The following is a 24905-nucleotide window of genomic DNA, read 5'->3' on the forward strand; positions in this document are numbered from 1 at the left end:
ACATCCATCAGGAGCACCTGCACTTTGTTCTTATCTCCTCAATCAGAGTTTGCAACAGCCAACAACAAGACTCCTGTGGACAGCAGATGTTTAAAAATACCTGGCCTATCTCCTCATGGAAATGCTCAGAAGACAAGAGTGTGGACGGATGAGCTGTAACTAGAAATACCATCTGATCCTTTCTCATCCAAGTACCCTGTTCACCAAATTTCTCAATTCCTTTGTACTGCATGAAAAAGTTGAAACTAAAACTGTGGAGCTAGAAGACAATTTCCTCAGGGTGAGCTGGAAGAGGCCTCTCACTGTGCAGATCCTGCAAAGGATGAAATGTCTACAAACCAGAATTGAACCTGTAACGTTCACATCGTTGGGGTATGCTGCTCACGGCTCACTGATCCTGTGCCCAAAATGAAGAGTAATCATACCCCATCAAAAACAGAAAAAAAGGAAAGGAAAGGAAAGGAAAGGAAAGGAAAGGAAAGGAAAGGAAAGGAAAGGAAAGGAAAGGAAAGGAGGAAGGAAGGAAGGAAGAAATGGAAAATACAATGATATTTTTAGTCTAAGGCTCCTGAAATTAGGGTTTACTGGTGACTATGCAGAGGAGCCTGTCCAAACAGAGATACTCAGTCCAGATATAAACCGACCATTCAGGGTAACTAAGATTTATTCTGTGGTTTCTAGTCTTATCAAAACACCTACTTCAGTGTAGATTTGGATTTTGTTACTTCGTAACAGAAAATTATAGTTCAGGATAGTATTTATTTATTTTTAATTTTTTTTAATGTTTTTATTTTGGAGACAGAGACAGACAGATCGCAAGCAGGGGAGGAGCAGAGAGAGAGGGAAACACAGAATTAGAAGCAGGCTCCAGGCTCTGAGCTGTCAGCACAGAGCCTGAAGCGGGGCTCGAACTCACAGACTGTGAGATCGTGACTTGAGCTAAAGTCAGACACTCAACCAACTGAGCCACCCAGGCGTCCCCAGGATAGTATTTTTTAATGTTTATTTATTTTTGAGAGAGAGAGAGAGCGAGCGAGAGAGAGAGAGCGAGCGAGCGAGAGAGAAAGAACGAATGAACACGATCGGGTGAGGGGCAGAAAGACAAAGAATCCCAAGCAGGCTCCACACTATACGCATGGAGCTTGACGTAGGGCTCAAAACCATGAACCATGAGATCATGACCTGAGCCCAAATTGAGTCGGATGCTTAACCAAATGGGCCTCCCAGGTGCTCCTCAGGCTGGTATTTTAAAGGTTATAGTTCAAAATCATGGTAACTTTTTACCACTGGGAAAAGCAATTGATTTCATTTACCCAAATGTTTCTGCATAGTAAATAGATCATTTCAAAATCACCCAACTCCTTCCCTGGCTTTGTTCCATATTCCCTATAATTAGCCTGATGCAGGGCTTGATCTCACAAAGCGTGGGATCATGACCTGAGCAGAAATCAAGAGTCGGATGCTTGACTGATTGAGCCACCCAGGTGCCCCCTAAGATATTTTCTGGTAAGCATAAGGCTGAGTTTTAAGGACATACTGAAATTCTCACATGTTTTAACACAGATTTCAATTTGCATGGCAATGTTTTGTTCTTCCCATTACTTTGGCCACCTCCCTAAGCTACCATTGAAGATATATACACACCAAAACTTCTAACTCCCTACTCTAACTTCCAAACTCACCAGCTTCCTAAAATCCAATTTCTCCTTCTTGGATTCCTATTCCAAATAAAAGTAGCATCACAGTCATCAATTCTGGGCTTCACATCTTTCTTATTTTTAACAGATCAGTAGCATCAAGTCCATATCTACCTATAAATCATTCCCTATAATTAACCAACCCAAGTCCAGCCTTTTTCCAGAAACATGATACAGTCAAAGCAATTCCACACAATGTGGAATTCCATTCTCTGTGCTCTTACCTTTGTTGCCTCAAACTTTGTTCCACCTTTTTCTTTATCTGTTGAGAATCTCAATATCCATTAAGTTCTGCACAACTTAATCCTCCTATAATTCATAATTGACCCTTATAAATACTTACATCTTATTTACCTTAAGAACAAAGAAAAGATATTTAATATATGTTTGGCAATTAAAATGCACTGTACTCTCCATCTGGTGTGCTGTTTTCTAACTCAATCTTTATCAATGAATCCAAATGACCCAAAACTACTAGAGATCTCTGATGGAACTGAGATTTTTAAGAAATTTCCATTATAATGGAAACTTGTCAGTAAATAAATAATGGCCAAGAATGCATTTACCCAGAGTTAATTATTAATAAATATAAATATTAGAGTCTTATTTGGGAGACATGTTAAAATACTCAGCATCATTTATCTTTAAGCATTTGACAGGTTATGATTAAATACTCGAATTACAAAATTCTCTCCCAGCAATACCAGCAAGTACTGGCAGGTGGGGAGGAAGATGACTCTGCATGGGGTTGCAATCAAGACCAGGTGGATATAGGTGCATTTGTAAACTTAAAACCCAGAGAAACATTATAAAGGGGAAGAATGTCAGGTTCTCTGTAGAGCCTAAATGCACTTACTTTAAAAAAATTTTGTATAACTTTATTCATTTTTGAGAGACAAGAGAGACACAGCGTGAGCAGGGGTGGGGCAGAGGGGACAGGGAGACACAGAATCGGAAGCAGGCTCCAGGCTCTGAGCTGTCAGCACAGAGCCCGACATGGGCTCAAACTCATGGACTGCGAGATCATGACCTGAGCTGAAGTCAGACACTCAACTGATTGAACCACCCAGGCGCCCCTAAATCCACTTCTTTAAATGTGAAGTATCAAAAATATTAAAAGCATCACAGAGGAAGGAAAGGAACTGGGTGGTTTAGGGAAGACTAAATTCCTTGAGAGGGGCCACTGATTTTTCACATCTGTAACCTATCACCTAGAACAGTGCTTGATGGAGAAGGTGCTTAGTAAGTACTTAGTGAAAGACAAAAAGTCAGAAGTGTCTGTTAAAAGAAAAGCCCAGTCTTGAAAAACAAACAAAGAAAACAAAAAAACACCCACATTATTCGAAGAAAAACAGGAGATATTTCAGGGTCTGCAGTCAAAAACTTAGAAGATGGCAAAGAATTTAATCCTTTTATGACCTTATAGCTCTGATGGAAAGCCACAGGTGAATATTTTGCACCCATTGCCTGTTACCAACACTACAAACACAATTTCTTAAGTAGTAAGACTGCACAGGAGTGCACACATCCCATGTTAAGACATGTACCACCACACAATTCCCCTTTATCACATAAAGTGGTAGTTTTAATCATTAGGTAGTAGTGTTTTGGTTTCCTTGATAATCTTAAAGTATGTATATTGATAGATGTGAGGCAACTGAGGAGAATTAAAGTTACTATTTGGGAACAATTATGAAAATATCTCTGGATGACTGGAGTTTACAAAAGCGGGATCCAAGCTATTTGAGACTATGGGCCTAAGACACTTAGATTCACACCTGGAAGAAGGCTGAAAGTTGTCCAGAGAAGCAGGCAGGACACATGACCAGAACAAAGGAAAGCTTCCTTTACACCAGGGGTCAGGTTCAGCCTGACAAGTCAGTCAGCTCCTACACCAACAGTAGCTACCAACTACTGGCAGATGGAGTCCAGGGCTTGTAAAGAACGAGTCCAGAACCTTCCTGTGATGACACATCAGACCACTGGCAACCAGGAGATGTTTTTACTGGTCTTGTCACTCTACTGACTTCACTTACTTCACTCAGGTACACTAGGGTATCTACTTTCCTTTTTGGTGTCAGAGAGCAGCAAATACATGACACAACCTCGTAACACCTGAACGTATTGCACAGATCTTTCCTACCCTCCAGCCCAAATTCAAGAGCTGTTTGCAGTCTTTAAATGACTCAGGTCTGAGGAAGAAAATAAACAAATGGCTTTAAGCGACAAATTAAACAACCATAATACATGGACAGCCTAGAATGGCTCATTCCAACATCATGGTGATCATAGAGGATCATAGACAATGAACTCCATATTTGTTTTTTGTTCACACGTGTAGTAAAGTGGTATATGGCTAACCAAACACACAGTTACATGCTCCTCAGAAAGGGACAAGAATATAGCAAGAATCATGTATTCCTGACCTACAGCTACAAATTCCAAAATTTCCTTCTTGCATCACTAATTTCTCGTGGTAATCCTCTACCAACCATAACATCACACAGCCACTTAATGACAGCAAGTTTTGTCCATCACACACTATAATGGGAATAGCTGGCTATTAATGAGAGCTGTTCTGTGTGCATGAAACACCTTGTCTCATTTAGAATTCACAACTCTATTAGGTGGGTGCAGACTCTCAAACATCAAATAACCTGCCCAAGGTCACACAAGTAGTCTTCAGATCATTCTGTCTCTAAGTTCTTAATTATCCACTATGCACAATAACACTTCAAATACAAGTATAAGAAGAGAATATAGCCCAAAACATTTAAATTAAAATGAAAACGTGTTCACTGCATTAAGGTTTAAAAAAAAAAAAAAAAGAAAGAAAGAAAAACCCTACACACTCCAACAAGTTTTGGTACTCTTGCCAAAAAAAAAAAAATTAAAAAAAAAAGCAAATAGATTCCAACCAGTCTATACTTCCATTTATATTTAGAACATGAGCTGGGCTTGAGTATGCAATGAATATATATGCGTGTCTCTCTGTGTGTATAACACCCACATTATTCAAAAGCTCCCAAAAATGTGAAAAGTTTGTTCCAATCCTTCTTTATTTTGTCTACTTTAAGAATCCTTTGCAATATGCTTATGTAAATACTGATTTTAGCTGCTGTTCTCATTTCTCAAATCTTCAGCTTATAAATGAATTGGAAAAGTAACAGACCTAAGCAGACATCTTTGGAACACAAAACCAAAGAGATATAAACAAATATGACTAAAAAGAAAACAAAGGGTTCTTCTTTAAATGTTTTAACTTATCACTACTGATAAATGAAAAGAACTGAAGGAAGGCAGAATATACTGGCTATGGACACGGGGTGTGGGCTGGCACACGCATATGCCTGTGTGTGTGTGTGCGTGTACTCCAGTGGGGATTCATTTGATTAGCACACACAATGATCAGCATTTTACCTTAGTTCACTAAAAGCTCTATGAGAGCATAAAATCTAAATGAAAGAAAATCCTGAAGTTAGACTAATGCTGGGGCATGGGAGAGTATTTAAAAAAAGAGTTCCAGGTTGTTAAACCCAATAGGTGAGTGCCTTCAGTTTTCTTATACCAGAGTTCACATTATGGTTCAATAGCATTAATAGCTCTGTGACTCTGCAGGTGATTTGCCTCCGTCCACACTTCAAAGAGATGCTGAAAAGAATTAAGGATAGAGTCGACATCTCACTTACCTGATGTTGAGCCTTCATTACAGACATAAGTAAAGGCTAATATGAAATCACAGATCATAAAGCACAGTGCAAAGAACATGTTAACGCAAAACTACTATAAGTTGTGCATATACTATTTCCACCTAGAAGCATAAAACTCACCAATGCTGATGTTGGCACCTGAAATCAAGTATTATATTTGCTATCGTTGGAATGAAAGGTGAAACAGAAGACACTTTTTGATGAGAACTTGGCAGTAGTATCAATGGATTTTGCACTTTGATAACACAATAATCCCATTATTGGAAACACATTCTAAGTAGAGCATTTTTGTCATAGTTGAGAGCTGAACATGCATCTGGGACGTATCTTTTCCATGTAAGCTAATAATACTACAGATTTTTTTATGTAAGCAAAGCAATACTAAGAGCAATTTCACCAAAAGACAAACTTTTATACTCATCCAACAGAGCGTGAATGTAAAAATCATTTTAGATTCATAACTGCAGACTCTTCTCATAAGTGTGTATTATTAAGGAATAAAAAATAAACACTCCTGAAATGAGAAAAATAAGTGACAAAAAGCGTAATAAACTTCTTGTTGTTTCTAGAGATGACTTTCTTCTTTTAGGGTGATCATACTGACAACAGAAAAAAATACCAGGAACGTTCAGTCTCAAAGTGATCAAGGGCTAAGTTAGTGGTTTTGGCCTTGCTCTACTGAAGAAAGCCAAGAGGGATAATTTAGCTTTTGGACAGAGAAGAGACACTGGCAGTCTCCAGATTTTACTTCCAGCATCTCAACCCACATCCAGCCTGGCGTGAAGGCATGGCAGATGGGCTACTTCTGTTATTTCGACTGCTTCAGCATCCTGCTTGTTTCTGGAAGCATGAATATTCAGTCACAATATGGAGCAAGCAAAAGCGTGCTGACTGTATTAAACAGGTACCAAAAAATCTTTATCCTTCTCCTTTTTCTCATTATCATAGATTAAGATAAAAAAATCAACATTTAGAAAATGCTACTTCTGCCAAGCTTGGAAAAGACTTATCATTCAATGAAATGATGCTGGTTTTCATATATTTAATGTTATCAAGAGAAATGTGTGGGCAGAAGAAAACCAGCATAATTAGCATTTTAGGGGAAAGGAATTTAAAGGCAACTAAACTGAATCAGTAATTTATTTTCCACTTTGTTTTATTTTCATTATTTCATTATTTTCTCAGAAAATGCTGAGCAGGCAGAGTAACAATGCTCATCATTCAGAAATGATTCCTTTAAATACCACCAAAAAAAAAAAAAAAAAAGACCCTCCACACTGGCATGTTTTCCTGTTGTGTAAATAATGCCTATTTGTAACTCTTGTTTACTTATATCTTGAAAAAGATTATTGAATCCAAAAAGGGTAATTTTGCTATAAATAAAAGAAATGAAGTGACAATTTCTCTATGAGAGAATTATCTATGAGATAATCCCTGAGGTAGGACACCATCCCACCCCTCCCAAAGGACAAAGAAATGTCTAGAAATAACATAATACACTTATATTTGCTAAAATGAGGAGTTCCATGATTGCTGAAAGGAAATCTAAAGGCCACGTACTCAGACTGTAAGGGAAAACATCCATTAAACCACCACCTCTCACCAAAATAATTTTTTAAAGAAGGCAATTCCCTACATATGTGGGAAAGTTATTTAAGAGATCTTACAAGTGGGGGCACCTGGCTGGCCGAGTTGGGGGAACGTCCAACTCTTGATCTCAGGGTTGTAGACTGGAGGCCCCTGTAGGGTGTGGAGACTACTTAAACATAAAAATCTTTTAAAGAAAAAAAAGAGAGAGATCTTAAAAGTGAATAAAAACCTCAGTGCATAATCTGAATTCCATCCTCCACATGACATGGCGCTTGTCACTAAAAAAAAAAAAAACCATTTATGTAGGAAAGGTGGCATGAGCCAATCAGGTCTCCTTTACACTGCCAGGTGAGAAGGAAATGTGCTGGCTACGAGACCCACATCTCAGACTGACTCATGATCTACGAGGCCCGACAGGTTATGTCTTTTAAAAATAAAATAATCCTACTAAAAGGATGGCTGTCAGTCTGCTCTTTAGGACTGAGAGGGGACTTCTTAGGTTTTTTTTTTTTCACATCCTAATGAGCGAACATTATAGAAGTAAATCAATGCCAACGCAAGGCACACATGTGCAAGTTGAGATAAACTTACGAAGTAGCCTGTTCCCAAGCTGGAAGGAGCTGAACTCTGCAATAAAGCATAAAGACAAAGTGGAAAATCAGCAATGGTTTTTAACACGTTCCAATCCACACAGCTCATTACCAGCCCTTTGCGGGTTTTTCATCGCTACATCACATCACTAGTGTATGCTGCCCCTTGTCATCTGCTACTGATACAAACACCGTGTTGGCTTAATTTTCCCCTTTACATCTCTCAACAACTCAGAGATGCTAACGTGCTATTTACTGAATTCCAAGCTTCTGCGGTGGACGTAATTGCCAATTTATTTGACAGGCAGCTGGGTAATGAATTAATGATGGCATTTCGCCCTGCACTGAGACTAAACAGACACGCATCAGCCTGCCTCCCTGACTTGCTGACATTCAATGCCCTGGTCTCAAGCTACTCAGTTTTGTGGCCGCAAAGGGGCAGGCAAGAGGAAAAAGCCCAGACTGACTTGAAAATAAAAGCCCAGTGGGTTTGGATGACTTTTCCAGTGTATGACCTACTTGCCAGTTTATTCCCTAAAGGCATCAGTTAGTACACACAGAGCGCTTTTCAAAAATGAGACATTTTGTAAACATAATTAGTAGAATAAAATGCAAAGAATGTGTGGGTAAAGGGAAGCCATGAAAAGCAACATTTTTCTGAAGGTTTTAGTCACAAGAATTATCAATTTAGGCTTCCATAGTTCTGACAGAAGACTAAAACAAATAATATTAATTCTGAAAGGCTTGCAGGGCACCATTTCTTTGGGCAAAGAGGCCAAAAAGAGAACTTGGGTTTTGTTTTAGACTTGTCTGTGATTCATGCTTGTTTGTACTTCTGTTTTTTTTTTGTTTTTTTTTTTTCGCTTAAAACCTCCCATTACAAATTCTTTAATTTTTAGTATCCTTTTTGTGAACAAGAAAGGCCCTAAGTATAAATAAGCTTGAGACAAAAGGAATGCAATGCTAAGACAGTCTCCTGGTCTTGGCTAAGTGTCCTTGCGCTGGCAGGGCCTTCTCCCTGACTAGCTTGGATCAGGGGCTACTCCCTTCCTGGGGCGGGCTGACTTCCGCCTACAAGCAGTACTCACTCAGTTCATCCCTAGCTATTATTCCACCTACATGTTCTGTCCCTGCTCTGCAAACTACAGGTAGCAGGGACCATCTGGTTAACTCATCACTGCTTCCCCAGTGCTTAGCACACAGGATGCACTTAGTATTCGTTGAATTAATGTATAAATAAATAAGTGGATTGTATGGGGGGGAAAGAAGGCTTAGGTGAATTTAACACCTCTGAAAATACAGTAGATGGGAATCTTCCTGATTTTAAACTGTTTCTGAGAAGGAAATACAGTGCTGGTAAATATCAACAGCATCCACAAAAAAAAGAACAGTACGCTCCAGGGCATTCCTAAATGCACTTCCCAAAGCAAAACTTTCTTCACCTTGATGTTTCAGACAGACTCAGGGGGAATAAAGGACAATAGATGTGTGATCTTGCACACCAGACATGGTTTAAAAAAATCTTGCTGCATTCCTGATCCCATAAATGGTACATAGGGAGATCCATTGTAGCCATGGAGACAGCTTCTCCTAGCAGTGATTAGCCATGTGACCGCATCACCTGTGTACAGCACCCACAGCCTTCCATGGAGCAGAGGAAGGCAAAAGCCAACTTAGGTCTCCACCACCCTGGAGTCATGCCCCTGGGAAGTAAACTCATTTTAGGATGAATTACTCAGAAAGAGCATGGGATTTGTTTATTTCAGGTTTTTTCCCCTTCCTGCAAATGCATTTTATCCCAGAAGCAGAAGTACCCCTCCAAACCCACCTCCCACCCCCACATACATATCATCTTATTGTATACCAAAGAAAATTACATCCTTCAGGTCTCGGAAAGCTCTGTTATACTCATTTTGCATATATATTGTACATTACTCAGGGAGCTGGGTGGAGAAGAGGGCTTTGTTGTGCATATTTGTTCTGGCTATTGTTTATGCAGGTCTGACTGAATGAGGGAACAGTGGGTATCATTTCAATTTCTGATGTCAACATCAAATTACTTATTTAATTTCATGCCTGGCGAAGCATTGTATAGCTACACGCAGAATCATTTCACTTCATTTGTTATGCTGTGTTTTCGTGGCGATTGGCTTGCCTTCCAACTGACAGCTTTAATTACGACATGAATTTGATTGCACTGCCGAGGAATTAACATAATGCAACAAAGCATTTAAGCACCCTGCCTTATACCACCCCCCCCCACACACACAAAAATACAGACAGACACATGAAAGAACATAGACACTGTATCCTCCCGTGCATTAAAAGCCCATTAGAGTTTCAGTATTTGCTAGAAAGCGTACAGAACCTTATGGTCAGAGGATACTCACATTTTCAACCCACTGTACTCACCTCTTTTTCTATACAGAAAAAAAGTTGGGGGCATTAAGCTGTGTTTTTGGGACCTGGCAAAAAATTCTGTAAAAAAATCCTTCTAATCTTTACCTTTGCCAAACACCCAAAGCATTGACATTTCTTCCCTGCCTACTCCCTTCTCCACCACATTTTTCTCGGCCAATTGCCAGCCCCCTTCAATCACTGGAGATTTTGAAAGAAATAACATCTCTGAAAGAGGTATCTTCTTGTCCATTACTACAACTTCAAGAATCTTGCTATGGCCTTGTATTCAGTGGGACACTATTCCTGGTCAACAATAAGACCTTCAGCGTCAGATAAAGATAACAGAAGTTCTGAGACCAGCCACAGGCAGGAGTCAGGGTTTCACTGCCAGCTCATGACACACATCACATCCCTTAGGCCTTGCTATCCAGAAGGTCCACAAGAGTCTCGATCATATGCCTAATCCAAGTTTGTATCTCAATACAGATGCAAGTATTTGAGAGCATTAACCTTTTTCCCAAGTCAGAAATTCCATGAACACCTGGAACCATGGGCAAAAACAGACTATGCTACAAAAATGAAATAGATGTCTAGAAACAGCCTTCCTATGATTGAAATGCATTATGTTGGCTATTAATTTACAGATGTGCATTTAGGGATTGGCACTGATTTCTCATATAGGAAAGAGACAGACACCAAGGTAAAAGGCCTAGGAAAGCAAAGAGGTTGTGATGCCCTGACCACTGAACACTTGATAGAATCAAGCTGATTTCAACTTTCTGTGTTGCCCCAATCCATATCTAATGAGAAGGGGTCTTTCTTTTTTGTTTTGTTGGAGGGGGAAGGCAAACTCTCTCCAAACTATATAGCAAAAATTGTCATAGAATCTAGAAAAGGCAAGGAGTGAAAATGAGGCTTGAAAAACTAATGAGATGTTTTAAAAAAGAATGCAACAAACAAAACGTCCTTGTATTCAAAAGCATTCGAAATAATACCATACACCCATGTTTAGGCAAATACATCTGTTGAATAATGAAAAAGCCTTCATTCTTATTTGTTTCAAATGGCAGAGATGCCAATTCATTCATATTTTCAAGACACAAGGCAGAAATGTTAGGTGTAGAGAGACTGAGCAAACAGAGTAAGAGAAAGTGTTTAGCAATGAGAGGACAAGGATGTGAGGAAATGCCAGCCCACTGGCTATCTGATATGTGATTTCCGGGCTCATTATCAGCCATCTCCTATTTCACATGGTCTTTTCATTTGGCTGTTTTTTTTTTTTTTCCAGGTTTGACCACACTGCTCCCGCAATCTGCAAATTACCCGCCTCGATCTCATTATGTTGCAAAGGAGAGCTTTCTTACAAACACACTCTGCCTCCATCTCCAAGCTACATGGGCTGCAGGAATAGTAATGGGATGCACAGTTGAAAGACATTTTCCAGGAGGTAGAACATTGCTGCTGACATTCAAGTGTGCAAGTGGATATTCATTAAACTCTCATTCTACTCTTCCTCACTGCTCCCCACCTGACTTTCTTTCCATCTCTGTCACTAAGCTATCATGGAAGGTACTCATTAAACTCATGAAGTTAACATTTCTGTTTTAACGGCTTACCTACAACAAGGGATTTCAAAATTGATTATCCATCCAAAAAAGATGTGCTCCATTTATTAGACATCTACACAGAAAGGCCATGGCTACTATTACAGCTCTCTGAGTATGGGATGGATGTGTACTCCACCTCTCAATGAGGATGTGTGCTCTGACCCTAGGGCTAATTTAAATAGAATATTTTAAAATTCTTCCACATCACCAATTGTGTCTGACATCCTTGCCTACCCACCTCCCTGTTATGCTTTTCTCTCTTGGGAGTAAAACATGGAGGATCATGGCTAAGTACATTTCTTGTGAAGGCCACAAAACAAGCTCATTCATGGATTTTCTGCAGCATTTTAAAAAACAATGACAATTATAAAAACTTGAAATCTTAATCCTAGGAAATGTGTCTCGGGGATAAGATTACTAATAGATGATGAAGACACAATATAAATTTGAATGGGAAATTACTACTAGGGGAATTCAAGGAAAAACAGGCCAAAAATTAAAATGAGAAATACTACATGATCCAAGAATTCCATCACCGTATTTACCCAAAGAAAATGAAAACACTAATTTGAAAAGAGATATATATAGATCCCTGTGTTTACTGCAGCATTATTCACAAAAGCCAAGATACAGAAGCACCCCAAGCCCATCCACAGATGAATAAAGAAGTGGTCTGTCTGTTGATCTATATATCTATCTATAAAAGGAGTATTCTATCTATATAAAAGGAGTATTATTCAGCCATAAAAAAGAATGAGATCTTGCCATTTGGGACAACATGAATACACCTAAAAATATTTTGCTAAGTGAAATAAGTCAGACAGGGAAAGACAAATACCATTATTATTTCACTGATGTGGAATCTAAAAAAAACAAAGCAAGTGAATAAACAAACAAGAAAACAGACTCTTAAATACAGAGAACTGGTGGTTGTCAGAGGAAAGGTGGATGGGGGTAAAATAAATAAAGGGGATCATGAGGTACAAACTTCCAGTTACAAAAAAACTAAGTCATGGAGGTGAAAAGCACAGCACAGGGAACACAGTCGATAAGACTGTAATGATGCACTATTGTAGATGCACTATTGTAGGAATGCATGATGCACAGAATCATCATATCAACCAGAAACTAACATAACAAACACTACACTAATTATATGTCAAAAAAAATTCTACAGATAACAAAAGAAATAAACAAAAATAATAAAACTAGCTTTTCAACTAAGAAATTTTGTAATTTCATACCACAAAAGTTAAAAAAAACTAGTGGAAATTTCAGGGAACATGTGATATTTAGGGAAAGCATTTGTTTTTGTTTGTCATCATTATTGTTATTGATTGCTTTTGGTTTTTAATAAATAATAGATGTGATTTTAAAAAAATAGGGGGCAACAACTTGAAAAAAAGCATTAGTTATGGAAATGGACCCTTCTAACTTCAATTTTCAACCCTCTGTTCCAACCCCCTTCACGTAGTCACTGGCTCTCATCTATACTCCTTGTCTTCTGGCTTCTTTACCTCTCTGCATTCTTGGTCTTATCTTTATCTGTTGTTTCATATAAAGGGCAGATAAACATTTTAAAGTAAAAATTAGAAAACCATACCTTTTAACATCTTCCAGTGCAAAAAAAAATGACTACCCTCAAAGTCACAGCGACTTTTTCTGACTGCACCCCAGCTGGGATAATGGTTTTTCCCCTGCTTTCAGACTTCAACTGAAACATGGACTCTTCCTGGGTCTCAAGCCTTCCAGCCTTTGGACTAGAATTACACCATCAGTTCTCCTGGTGATTAGGCCTTGGACTCAGACTGGAACTAACCAGTGACTCTTCTGGGTTTCCAGCCCGCTGACTACAGACCTTCAGACTTATCAGCCTCCGTAGTTGTATATGATTATACACACTACTGGTTCTATTCCTCTTGAGAACCTTGACAATAAAACAACCTTACGTGGTACAGGTGCTGCCAAAGTTTGCACTAGAATGGCCTTATTTGGACAATGGGTCTTTGTAGACGTAATTAAGTTGGGGTCATACTAGATTAAGGTGGTCCTAAATCCAGTAACTGCTGTATTAACAAAGAGAAGAAAGGACACACAAAGCTACAAATTGAGCAGACGGCTGTGTGAAGACAGAGGCAGGTACTGTACTGATACAATTATAAGTCAAGGAATGCCAGAAGCCACCAGAAGCTAGACGAGGAATGGAAGGGTCCTTCCTAGAGCTTTCAGAGGGATCATGGCCCTGCTGACACCCTTAATGTTGTAATTTTAGTCTCAAAAACTATGAGATAATAAATCTCCATTATTTTAAGCTACCAGCTTGTGGTCTTCAATTACAGTAGCCCAGGAGACTCATGCCATGCCTAGCCTCCTTACCATACACTAGAAGAGATCATGTGATCAACCCCTGCGTTCAGTCACTATATTCCAGCCACACTGGCCTTATTTCTTCCCCTGAAACACGTCATGCTTGCTCCTGACTCAGGCCCTTGAGCCTGTGGTTCCTGATGCCCAGGATGCTCTTCCCACAGATCTTCACAGGGCTACCTCTTTCAGGCTCTGGTTTAAACATCGTCTACAGAAAGGCCTCATCTGATCACCTGGTTAAAACAGCAACACATGCCCTTCAGCCCCTCATCACTGTCTTGTTTACCTGGTAAAACATATTCTGTCAGAAACAGTTATGCTCACAGCTCACATGTCTGTTGTCTGCCTCCCCAACAGAATGCAAGGCTCATGAGGACAGAGACTTCATCCTGTCCACTAGTCAACCTCAAGCGCACAGAACTATACGCAACCCAGTTAAAGTACCAGATGAAAATTTCTGGGCAGTCAAAATGCTGACACATCCAGGCAAATGCATGAATATATGGCTCTGGAATAGAAAAGGGCAGAAACAAACTGTCAGGGAAAAGGAAAATCTAACACAGATCTTAAAAAGAGGGAGAAGAGAAGAAACAGAACATCAAGAACACTTTACAGGCCTGGATTAGATCAGATTTTCTTCTTAATTAAGGGAAACTCATGGATGGTGTGGCCCCTGTCTGTTTCTTCCTTAATAAGAGTGAGCCAACCTAGGACAGAGTAAAACCTCAGTAAAAGTTTGGGGGGAAGGGGGAAGAAAGGAGGCTGGGACACACGCTTGCACAAGTGAATGAATGACTGCGTGGTGGGACCCACAAACATGGGGAGTTTTTGGGTATCTCAAAAAGATGTAGAAAAAAGTGCCCCAATTATGATGTTAAATGGACTAAATGGCCTCAGAACAATCAGATTAGACAACTGTTTAGCACAGTACTTACTACAATTCAATCTCTTTTCATGATTTTCTGAAACGTTTCAATTCCTTCAAGTATTGAGCCCTTCAAAAGTACTAAATATTGTTCTCCCTTCTCATAACTAAAAACCTGACCCAAAAACCATTCACAGAGAAATGAGCCATATCCACATACTCATTTCAATAAAGCATTAAAGAAGTCTACTTGCATAGGATGGTGGGAAGAGTTTGCTAGAGAAAGTGACATTGGGCTGGCAGAAGGAAAAGAGAAAAAAAAAAAAAAAGATCCAAAAGAGAAAACAAAGGTAGGAAGATTTGAAAGTGCATACTATTTAAGAAAACAACAGTGGTTCAGAGGGACTAAGCCTAAGGTACAAAGATGGGGAAGGAGAGGGAGGGCAGGAAGATGAAGGGGAAGCTTCAGACTTCCTTGAGGGGCTCTGCAGACAATCCTCAGGGGTGTAGACTTTGTCTAAAATATCTTAAACAAGGCAGTTTAGTTGTGAGCTCTGATTATTAGAAAAACAGCTCTGGAGGCAGCGCAGAGCACAGTACAGAGGAAACAGAGACGGGGTAGATGACACCAGTAAGAGGCCACAGGAATTCTCTGTGCGCCAAAGAGTAGGGCATCTGACGTATCAGTGGTGTCAATGAGAATATAATCATACCCAAATACCTCTTCACAAATACAGTCAGTAGATAAACGAAAGTGACCAAGGAGACAGGATAAGGAGATGGAGGAAGGGACTGAGCTGGACTTTGAGGATACGAGCTCTGGGATCCAATACCAGGACAGGGAAGCAAGAGGGATGGACGGTTCAGGTTGGAGATAAACAGGTAAGGTGACATGGGTAATAAGGGTTTTGTTTGGGAGGAAGAGTCCTGTTTGTCGTGACGGGAATAAGCAGGTCTTGTCAAATGGACACTTACAAGGAATTCAAATTTAAGAGGGCAGTAAGGCTATTAAGGGAAGTTCTAAATCTGATACAAAAGGATGATTCCAGAATGAGTATTTTTGAGCATGGTGGATGTGCCAAGAACTGTGCTACGTGATTCAAATAGCACAGTGCCAAGTGATCTGCAAAGGAGACCTACAGGGCGCTTGGGTGGCTGAGTCAGTTAAACCTCCGACTCCTGATTTCGGCTCAGGTCATGATCTTGGAGTTTGTGAGTTTGAGCCCCGCATCAGGCTCTGCACTGCTGGTACAGAACCTGCTTAGGATTCTCTCTCGCTGTCTCTCTCTGCCCTTCTTCCGCTCTTGCCCACACGAGCGCTCTCTCCCCTCTCAAAATAAATAAATAAAGAATACAAAAATTAAAAAGTAACACAGGAGACCTACGAGGCAGGTGAAAGTATGCCCATTTCACAGAAACAGAAACCTAGACTGGGAAAGATCAAGTTCTTTGCTCAAGGTCACACAGAAAATAACTAAACTGCTCTTAAAACTTGGTGTGTTAGTAATGAATGCCCAGGATCATTTCATAATTTGAGGATGTGATTTACTAAATTTATAAGTAAATTTAGCCCCTAAATTCTGACAACTTCCTCAGTGACAAAACTCTGTGTAAGTCAGAAGCAATACTGTCCCCCTTGAACAACTCATCATGAATATTTATATACTCAATTATTCCCCTTAACTTTTTCCTTAGTGACTAACCTCAACAAGTTACTGTGTCTCCTTGATGTGGACAATCTGAGAGTCCTCGTAGACAATTATTCCCTTCTGGAAATACAGTTTGGGAATATGTAATTTAGAAAAGCCAAGCACATTTGGTTTTGAAGCTTTACCCATGAGTCAAATCCTCCAGCCACACTGCAATTCTTTATTCTTTCTCTTTTTTGCCTGTCCAATTCAAAATAACTAAGCTGGAATAATATAATATCTTCATTAGTTGTACTTGGGAGTGAATCTCAATTGCCAAAGCTTCTAAAAATAACTGAAATGCAGGAAAGACAGGGGAATTTTAATCTCAGCTGAAAAACCAGGCGTGGGCATGATGGACTCACAGGGACCAGATACGTTCTTGCACCTTAAGCAGCAACAACAACAACAACAACAACAACAACAACAACAACAAAACCAGACAAAATGTATGAGAAGAGGGATTTTAGAAACTGGGCAGTAGGCATGGCAAGACAGTGATCTTCGAGATGAGGGAAGCAGATGAGATGACCCTAAAAACTGCCCCAGCTTAACGCCTGGAGAGAGTTTTGATGCCACAGTAGGGCAACTGAGAGGTGGCCCAGGTAGAGCCCAGAAGTACCCCAAGCTGAGAAGACAGACATGGAGGAAGCCAAGGCAGCTGGAATTTGCAAAGCGGAAGATGGTAGAGAAGAGACCTTCACAGGGACAGAAACGTGGAAGCTGCGAAAAGGTCCTCTCTGGTCTTTGCCTGAATACCTACCAGCACATCTGCTGGGGAAAAGCACCCCAAACGAGGGGAACAACCACTGGAGAGGAGCAGGCAAACAATCCCCAGGGCTCACATAGGGCAGAAAATGGTATTTCCACCAGCTGTCAGGGTTCGGAAAAAATCACGTAATGCATCAGGAATCAGGCAGAGTATTCAGTACTGGGGAAATAATAAGCCTTAGCCTAAAGGCTGCTCTGGTTCCACCCAGGAAAACATAAAAGCAAACCTCAGAAAAATCAAACTATTTCCAAGTGACATAACTGCACCCCAGAATAAAGCTCAAGAAAATTTACAGGAACCTATAATATCCAGCAACCAACAAAGAGAAATTCACAATGTCTGGCATCCAAAAACAAAAACAAAAACAACAACAAAAAAAAAACTGTCAAGCATGCAAAGGAGACAGAAAATAACAATTCATAATGGGGAGAAAAACCAACCAACAGTGGCAGACATGGAAATGACACAGATTAGTAGACTAAGGGCCTTAGAACAGTTAATAACTACTTTCCACATGTTCAAGAAACTAATGAAAGCCCAAGCACGGGAAGGAGAGCCATCGTAAACAAAAACAAGACTAAGCGTGGTCTTTCAGTCCATCTCCTCATTGTCTGATAGTTACTGAAGTAATTAATACTAATTCCCTTTTAAGAAAGACTAGGGGTATCTTCATTCTTGAAAATATTGTGTGGGTAGGTGCTGCCTTGGTTCCAAAAGAATCACTTTGTGGTTTGACTTCCTTGGCAAAGGTTTTCATCTCTGCAAATTTTAGATGCCAATGGGCCTGAGGTAAGAATCTGCAACCTCAGAACTGCTCATGCAAAGCAAGTAAGTGGCTGGAGGTTTTGGAAGATCTCATTAAAGGCCAACTACTTTTTTTCCTTTTCTTTTTCCCTGTCATTTATCCTTTCATATTTTGATACTGTTGTTGCAAAAGGTAGGAATTTTAAAAATTAATAAGTCACATGAGCTCAAAGTATTGCACAGACTGGATCCACGTAAGATTTTCAGGATTGTTACAGCCCTCATTTTTTTTTTACATTATTTTATTGTGGTAAAAAAAAAAATATATATATATACATATACATATGTATATATATATGTATATATATATATACATACATATATATATATACACACACAACATAAAGTTTGACATTTTAGCCATTTTTAAGTGTATAATTTGGGCATTAATTACATTCACATTGCTGTGAATGTATCCAAAAACTATTTCATCACCCTAAACAAAAACTTTGTAACCGTTCACCCACAGCTCCCAATCCCTCACTTTCCCCAACTCCAGTGACTGGTCCCTCCCTGTTAATGTCCTTTCTGCTTTCTGTCTCTAGGAATCTGCATATTCTAGGTTCCTTAAATAAGTGGAATCATACAATACTAGCTTCTTTCACTTAATATAATGCTTTCAAGGTTCTGGATCATGCATGAGAACTTAACTCCTTTTTTATGACTAAATAATATTCCATTGTCCATATATGGACACATATATGGCCACTTTTCATTTATCCATCCATCTACTGACAGACAGGTGGGTTGTTTCTACTTTTGGTTATTGTGAATAATGCTGCAATAAAAATAGGCACATAAATATCTCTCTGAGCAACTATTTTCAATTTGATTGGATATATACCTAATAGTGGAACTGGTGGGACATATGGTAATTTTATATTTCATTATTTAAGAAATTGCCAAGCTGTTTTCCACGGTGGCTGTACCATTTTCCATTCACACCATCACATGTAAGGGTTCTAATTTTTCTATATCCCTGCCAACACTTATCCCCCCCCCCCAACCTTTTTTATTATAATTATTCTGGCAGATGTAAACGGATATCTCATTATGGCTTTGACTTGTATTTCCCTGATGACTGTCATGACAACAATCTTTCATGTGTTTGCTGGCCATTTGTATATCTTTTCTGCAAATGTCTCTTCAAGTCCTTTTCCCATTTTACTTATTTGTTTCTTCGTTTTTGAGAGAGACAGAATGTGAGTGGGGGAGGGGCAGAAAGAGAGGGAGACACAGAATCCGAAGCAGGTCCCAGGCTCCGAGCTGTCAGCCCAGAGCCCAACGCGGGGCTCGAACTCACAAGCTGTGAGATCATGACTCGAGCTGAAGTCGGTCACTCAACCGACTGAGCCACCCAGGCGCCCCCCCTTTCCCATTTTTAAATATTAAACACTTACCAGTTATATGATTTGCAAATATTTTCTCCCATTCTATAGGGATTTTTTTCACTTTCTTGATAATGCCCTTTGAGATGCACAAATGGTTTTGGTTTGGATGAAGTCCAATTTTCCTATTTTCTCTTTTGTTGCTCATGGTTTTGGGGCTATATCTAAGAACCCACTGCCAAATTCAAAATCATGAGATTGACCCACATTTGCTTCTAAGAGTTTCACGATTTCAGTTCTTATACATAGGCTACTGACTCATCTTGAGTTAATGTGTGTACATGCTGTGATGCAGGGGTCCAAATTTATAATTTTATGCCTTTGCTCCAGGAAATCTAGTTGTCCTGGCATCATCTGTTCAAGAGAAAATATCCTCCCACCTGAGTGGTCTGAACACTCATATCAAAAATCAGTTGGATACAGATGTATAGGCTTGTTTTTGGAGTCTCAATTCTATTATTCCATTGGTTTATATGTCTATTCTGATGGCAGTATCATACCGTTTTGATTACTGTAGCTTCGCTGATAGTTTTAAAATTGGTTAAGTGTGAGTCTCCCAGCTTTGTTCTTCTTTTCCAAGATTGTGTTGACTACAAAGGTTTCATGCCATTCCACATTAAATCTGAGTATCTGCTTTCTCCTGTTTGCAAAAAAGGATGCTGGAATTTTCAGAGGAATTGCCCAGAATCTGTACGTTGCTCTGGGTAGGATTGACATCTCGATGATATTAAGTCTTCCTAACCATAAATGCAGGATATCTCTTGCATATTTCTTTTTATCTAATGAAAAGTGAATTCAAGGCAACCAGTCAAAAGATCTCAATGACTGCACAATACTGTACTCCTGTCCCCTGACTTAACATGGTTTTCATTTCTCTACTCTGTGACGAAATTATGATTAACTGGAATAATCCTGGCAAAATTTCCAGGGTTAGTAAGATCTCATATTAAAATCAAAACAGGGGGCACCTTCACTGAGCATGGAGTCTGCTTCAGATATTCTCTCTCTGTCTCTCTCTGTGTCTCCCCACCTCCTTCCGCCCCTCCCTCCCCCTCTGCCCCTCTCCCCTACTTGCGTGCTCTCTCTCAAATTAAAAAAAAAAAAAGATTCTCTCTCTCTCTGCCCCCTGCCCTGCTTGCACATGCATGTGCTCTTTAAAATAAAATTTAAAAATTGAATCTCAGAGGAGCTATGTAAGTATTGAGTATTGTTAACAACTTAGTATTTCTTACTGTATTGAATACTTACCGTATTCAACTATTTCTTACTTAGTATTTCTTACTGTTACGGTTTTATTATTATAATTTATAGTTCCATCACAAAGTTAATGAAATATAAAAACACACAAAGAAATATTCTTATACACAGACATACTCACACAGCAAAAGACTGAGTTAGTATTAGTTGTATAATGGATATTAAACCTTATTAGAAGAATGGGATGCAATTAATTACAATTAAGACATTAAGAGTACCAAAGAAATAATTATACTTTGTTTATTCCACTTAATTCTTTCCAGAAGTCAATGTTCTCTATATCAACTCTCACTGTAATCTCTCAAATTTTCCTGAGAGGTGGAGGAAGATGGCTGTGTCCTGAGAGGGTCTACCTTGGATGATGGAGAAATGGATGGGAGACAATTACAGGAATGACGCAAAGTTGTGCAGTGCTCTCTAACCTTTTATGCTGAGGAACACCCCTTAGTTAAAGTTTTGAGCACACTCCTAAAATATATGTGTTTATAAATTATATACATGAACTACTCCCACCTCATTAAATTAAGTATTAGGAAAGTTTAATTTCCTTTGTTTTTAGACACAAAATAAACAGGTTCTAATATGTTTTTTTCTTGCAACACACTGGATCATCTTGTACACCATGATGAAGACAACTGCTTTAGAGTATTAAAAAAAAGAGGGGCGTCAGGGTGGCTCAGTCGGTTAAGTGACCGACTTTGGCTTAGGTCATGGTCTTGCAGCTTGGGGGTTTGATCACGCACTGGGCTCTGGGGTCTGTGCTGACAGCATGAAGCCTGGAGACTGCTTTGGATTCTGTGTCTCCCTCTCTCTCTGCCCCTCCCTCGCTCACTCATGCTCGCTCTCTCTCTCTCTCTCTCAAGTATCAAAAACATTAAAAAAAAAAAACTGTTTAAAAATCAATTAAAAAAAGGAAGACAAAGGCCAAAAGGTTTCTGCTCCTTATTATATGTCCTAATTCTGCTTATTCTTCTTAAAACTCAGAGACTCTGAATTTCTGTCTCTTTCTTGAGAGTACTATCTCACTTAATCTGTGAATGTTCCTTTGTTGTTACTACTAATAAAAACTTCTCCCTGAATGGTCATTTTATAAGAAAGCTTCCAAGTGTTGCTTTCAGGGGGTAAAGATGGGTCAAGAATCTTGTCATGTGACATGTTAGGATAGAAGAAAAGAGAGCCCAGAGGATCAGGTGCTCTCGGGAGGTGGCAAAAGGGAATCTGCCCTGTTGGCAGGTAGGAGGCTGCAGAGTGGGAAGAGGCAGGTCTAGGGGGGTGACAGAGCCCTCAGGAGGTACGGTGTGTTATCACAAGGATTTTTCCTTTGCAAATCAGTCAGGAAATAAAACTCCTTCTCTTGCCAAGTAGGTGGGTGGTTACCCATCCTCTCTAACAGGAATCAAATGACAGACAGGGACATTTACCAATGTCACGGGCAAAGATATTACAAAAAGCCCAAAGTTAAATGATGTCATCTTCCAGTGGTAGCACTGCTGGACTACTTTTTTCATTTGCAACATTGACACTGAAAATATTACCACTTCCCCTTGTAATCTCTTATCCCTAAGGCCACAAGTACTCCCGCCCACCTAACAAGTAGTAAAGCACATTTTAGGTCAAACTAGAAAACAGAAGGAAAGTATCTCGCCAGGCTCCAACACGATGCCAGACAGGGTGGACTATACTGTGTGCATAGACAAAGTGACAGGAAGGGATGGTGGTGCTGGGAAACTGAGACTTGACACAGGGGATGTGTGGTCTGGTGGTTTTGTTTGATTTTTCTTCTTCCCCACTTACATCACTGAGCCTTTCCCGGGAGCTGCTCCTGTGGAAGCCCTTGGATTCTCCGCTGGCGCTTTCACTGTCACTGTCCCTGCAGCTGTTCTGGCCTGGCTTCAGCTAAAGGCAAAAGAAAAGAGGAGAAAGAACAAAGTCAGTGGTGTCCTCACACAACTGTTCTTCAGGTCTTGTCAAAGTGAACAACTTAAGGTCCTGCATTTGAACATTCTTCTCAGCTTCTGAGTAGTGCCAGGCAAGCAGACGCAGGAAGAAACACAGAGGGCAGGCTAAGCAAAACATATACCATAAAATGTCAATGTAAATCTGAGTGAATAAGCCTAAACACACACACACACACACACACCCTGAAAAAAAAATCTAACAAAGGTCCATGAATCCTGGAAATTAATCTTCCCTCTGATTTTTCCTCTATTCCACTGGGGCATTTTTGTCAATAATATAAAGACCAAACACAATGGATTAAAGCCAGATTACACCAACTCTGGGGGCCCGCCTTATTTCCCCTGTCCTCCTCTGAAGAAAGAATACAACAAAACAGAGCAAAAGACAATGTCTTCTTCTAGGAGAAAATGATGAGATGCTCTATGTTATTGTTCAACCACCAAGAAGACAATGATCCTGATTTCTGAGACAACACTGTGGAGGTCCCCTGTCAGATATTTAAGAGTACCAAATTAAGACCTACAGCTTAAGGATATTAGCCAGCACTCATTCAACAAATATGTATTGAGTGTGGCATCTAGGCCTGGTAGTAAGAGCTGAAAATATGATGCTAAACCAAAAAAAAAAAAAGGGTAAAAAGTCTCTAATCTTATGAAGCTTACATATTGGCAGTTTCTACACGTTTACCCAGCTCTGATATTCCACTGAAATGAATAAACACACAGAACTGCAAACGATTAGTCTATATGGGACTATGAGTCCCCCACATATGGACCATTAGTCTATGATGCTATCATCAGCAACCACCTTTGGAGAGACCCCAAGCAATCTGATGCAGGTTATAACATACAGCCCTTTCACAATGTTCTTAATCTCGCAAGGGAAAGACGGTGAGGCAAGCAAATATAATAACACAAGGAAACACATGCTAAATGTAACACCAAAAAGAAGGAAGAAAGGTAACCTCTGAAGCCTTGGATTTTCAAAGTGGATTGAGCTCATACGGCTGAGAGGAGAGGGGAAGATACTCTTGACAGGAGAAAGACAGAAAGCAAAGGCAGGGAAAGCAACATGCTAGGAAATGATCAGAAGGAGTCTTATCTGAAACAGAGATTTCCTTCTGGGAGGAAATTGGAAGAAACATTACAGAGGGGTGCATGGATCAGACATGGAAAGTCTCAAACAAAACATAAGCCCCATACTTCTGGGAAGGAGGGAATTTCAGAGAGAAGAACAGGTAATAGGTAGCACAATTTTTGCCTGCAGGTTTTCATGTGGCTCCGGGGCCAAGGGGGAATGTGAAGCAAGACAAATGGAGAATGAATCTAAATCCACATTCCTTGTCTAATGTGCTTCTTTAAAAACTGCAGTTCAGGTCCCACTCTGGGTCACACCAGCTAATAAGCTGTCCCCAAATCCCCACTATACAGAGCATTCGTTTTTTGCTTTCAGCCTTTCTACAAATCCACTTTTATCACTTTCTTCTAAAACTCCCTTTCTCCAGAAGTCTTCTCTAATGGAACCCAGAAAAATGATACTCATTTTACTTTGTATCCTCCTGGGCCCTTAAGTACTTAGTTTCCTTCTAAATTACTGCTAAACCTGCTAATTCTAAGTTAATTCAGATGCAAGCTATATGAGCCTTTTCTTATTACTATGGAATAAAAGTTCAGAATATTGTCATTCTCTTCAAATTTTCATTTTTACACTTATAATAAAGGGGAATTTAATCTAAAATGAACATCACTTTCTCTCAATTTCCTGAACATGTCATGTCCATTTCCATCCTGCACCTATGTATTCACACTAGATTTCCTCAACCAGTAAAGCTCACCCTACCCTTCTCTGTGCATTTCAGGTCAAGATTGTTTTTAATGCTCAGATATGACCCGCTATGGTTTTTGAAGAGCTCCTTCTTTCTAGATATGTTTTTTGATGTATGCCTTCAAAGTTTAGCCAGTATATCATTCTTCATTAAACACCTCTGATAATTATATACTTTCAAGTATGAAAAGGCTGTTATTACATGCATCTGACTGGTGATAAAATCTGTATGTGGAACAGGCACTCTAATTTATAGGCAATGTCATAATTTTCATCTCCCTGGACCTCTGACTTAAGTAAAGGCAGGCAATGCTACTTCCAATGAGTGAATGAAGAAACAAATAGAGCAAATAATATGCTCAGAATTAAGCAAGATATCTAGGACTC

At 39.6% G+C, this 24905-nt stretch overlaps 1 protein-coding gene across 6 annotated transcripts in view; it reads right to left on the reverse strand.

The window, feature by feature from the left end:
• Positions 1 to 24905, reverse strand: part of AUTS2 (activator of transcription and developmental regulator AUTS2) — a 1109507-nt gene that overhangs the window by 593330 nt on the left and 491272 nt on the right. For all 6 annotated transcript variants that reach the window (XM_027042413.2, XM_027042410.2, XM_053213848.1 and 3 more), the window contains 2 exons: positions 22530 to 22631; positions 7589 to 7624 (listed from right to left, as the gene is read on the reverse strand). In XM_027042413.2, coding sequence (XP_026898214.1) covers positions 7589 to 7624; positions 22530 to 22631 — 138 coding nt within the window. The remainder of the gene's footprint in view (positions 1 to 7588; positions 7625 to 22529; positions 22632 to 24905) is intronic.

Source organism: Acinonyx jubatus, chromosome E3, assembly GCF_027475565.1.
Source record: "Acinonyx jubatus isolate Ajub_Pintada_27869175 chromosome E3, VMU_Ajub_asm_v1.0, whole genome shotgun sequence".
Classification (NCBI taxonomy): domain Eukaryota; kingdom Metazoa; phylum Chordata; class Mammalia; order Carnivora; family Felidae; genus Acinonyx; species Acinonyx jubatus.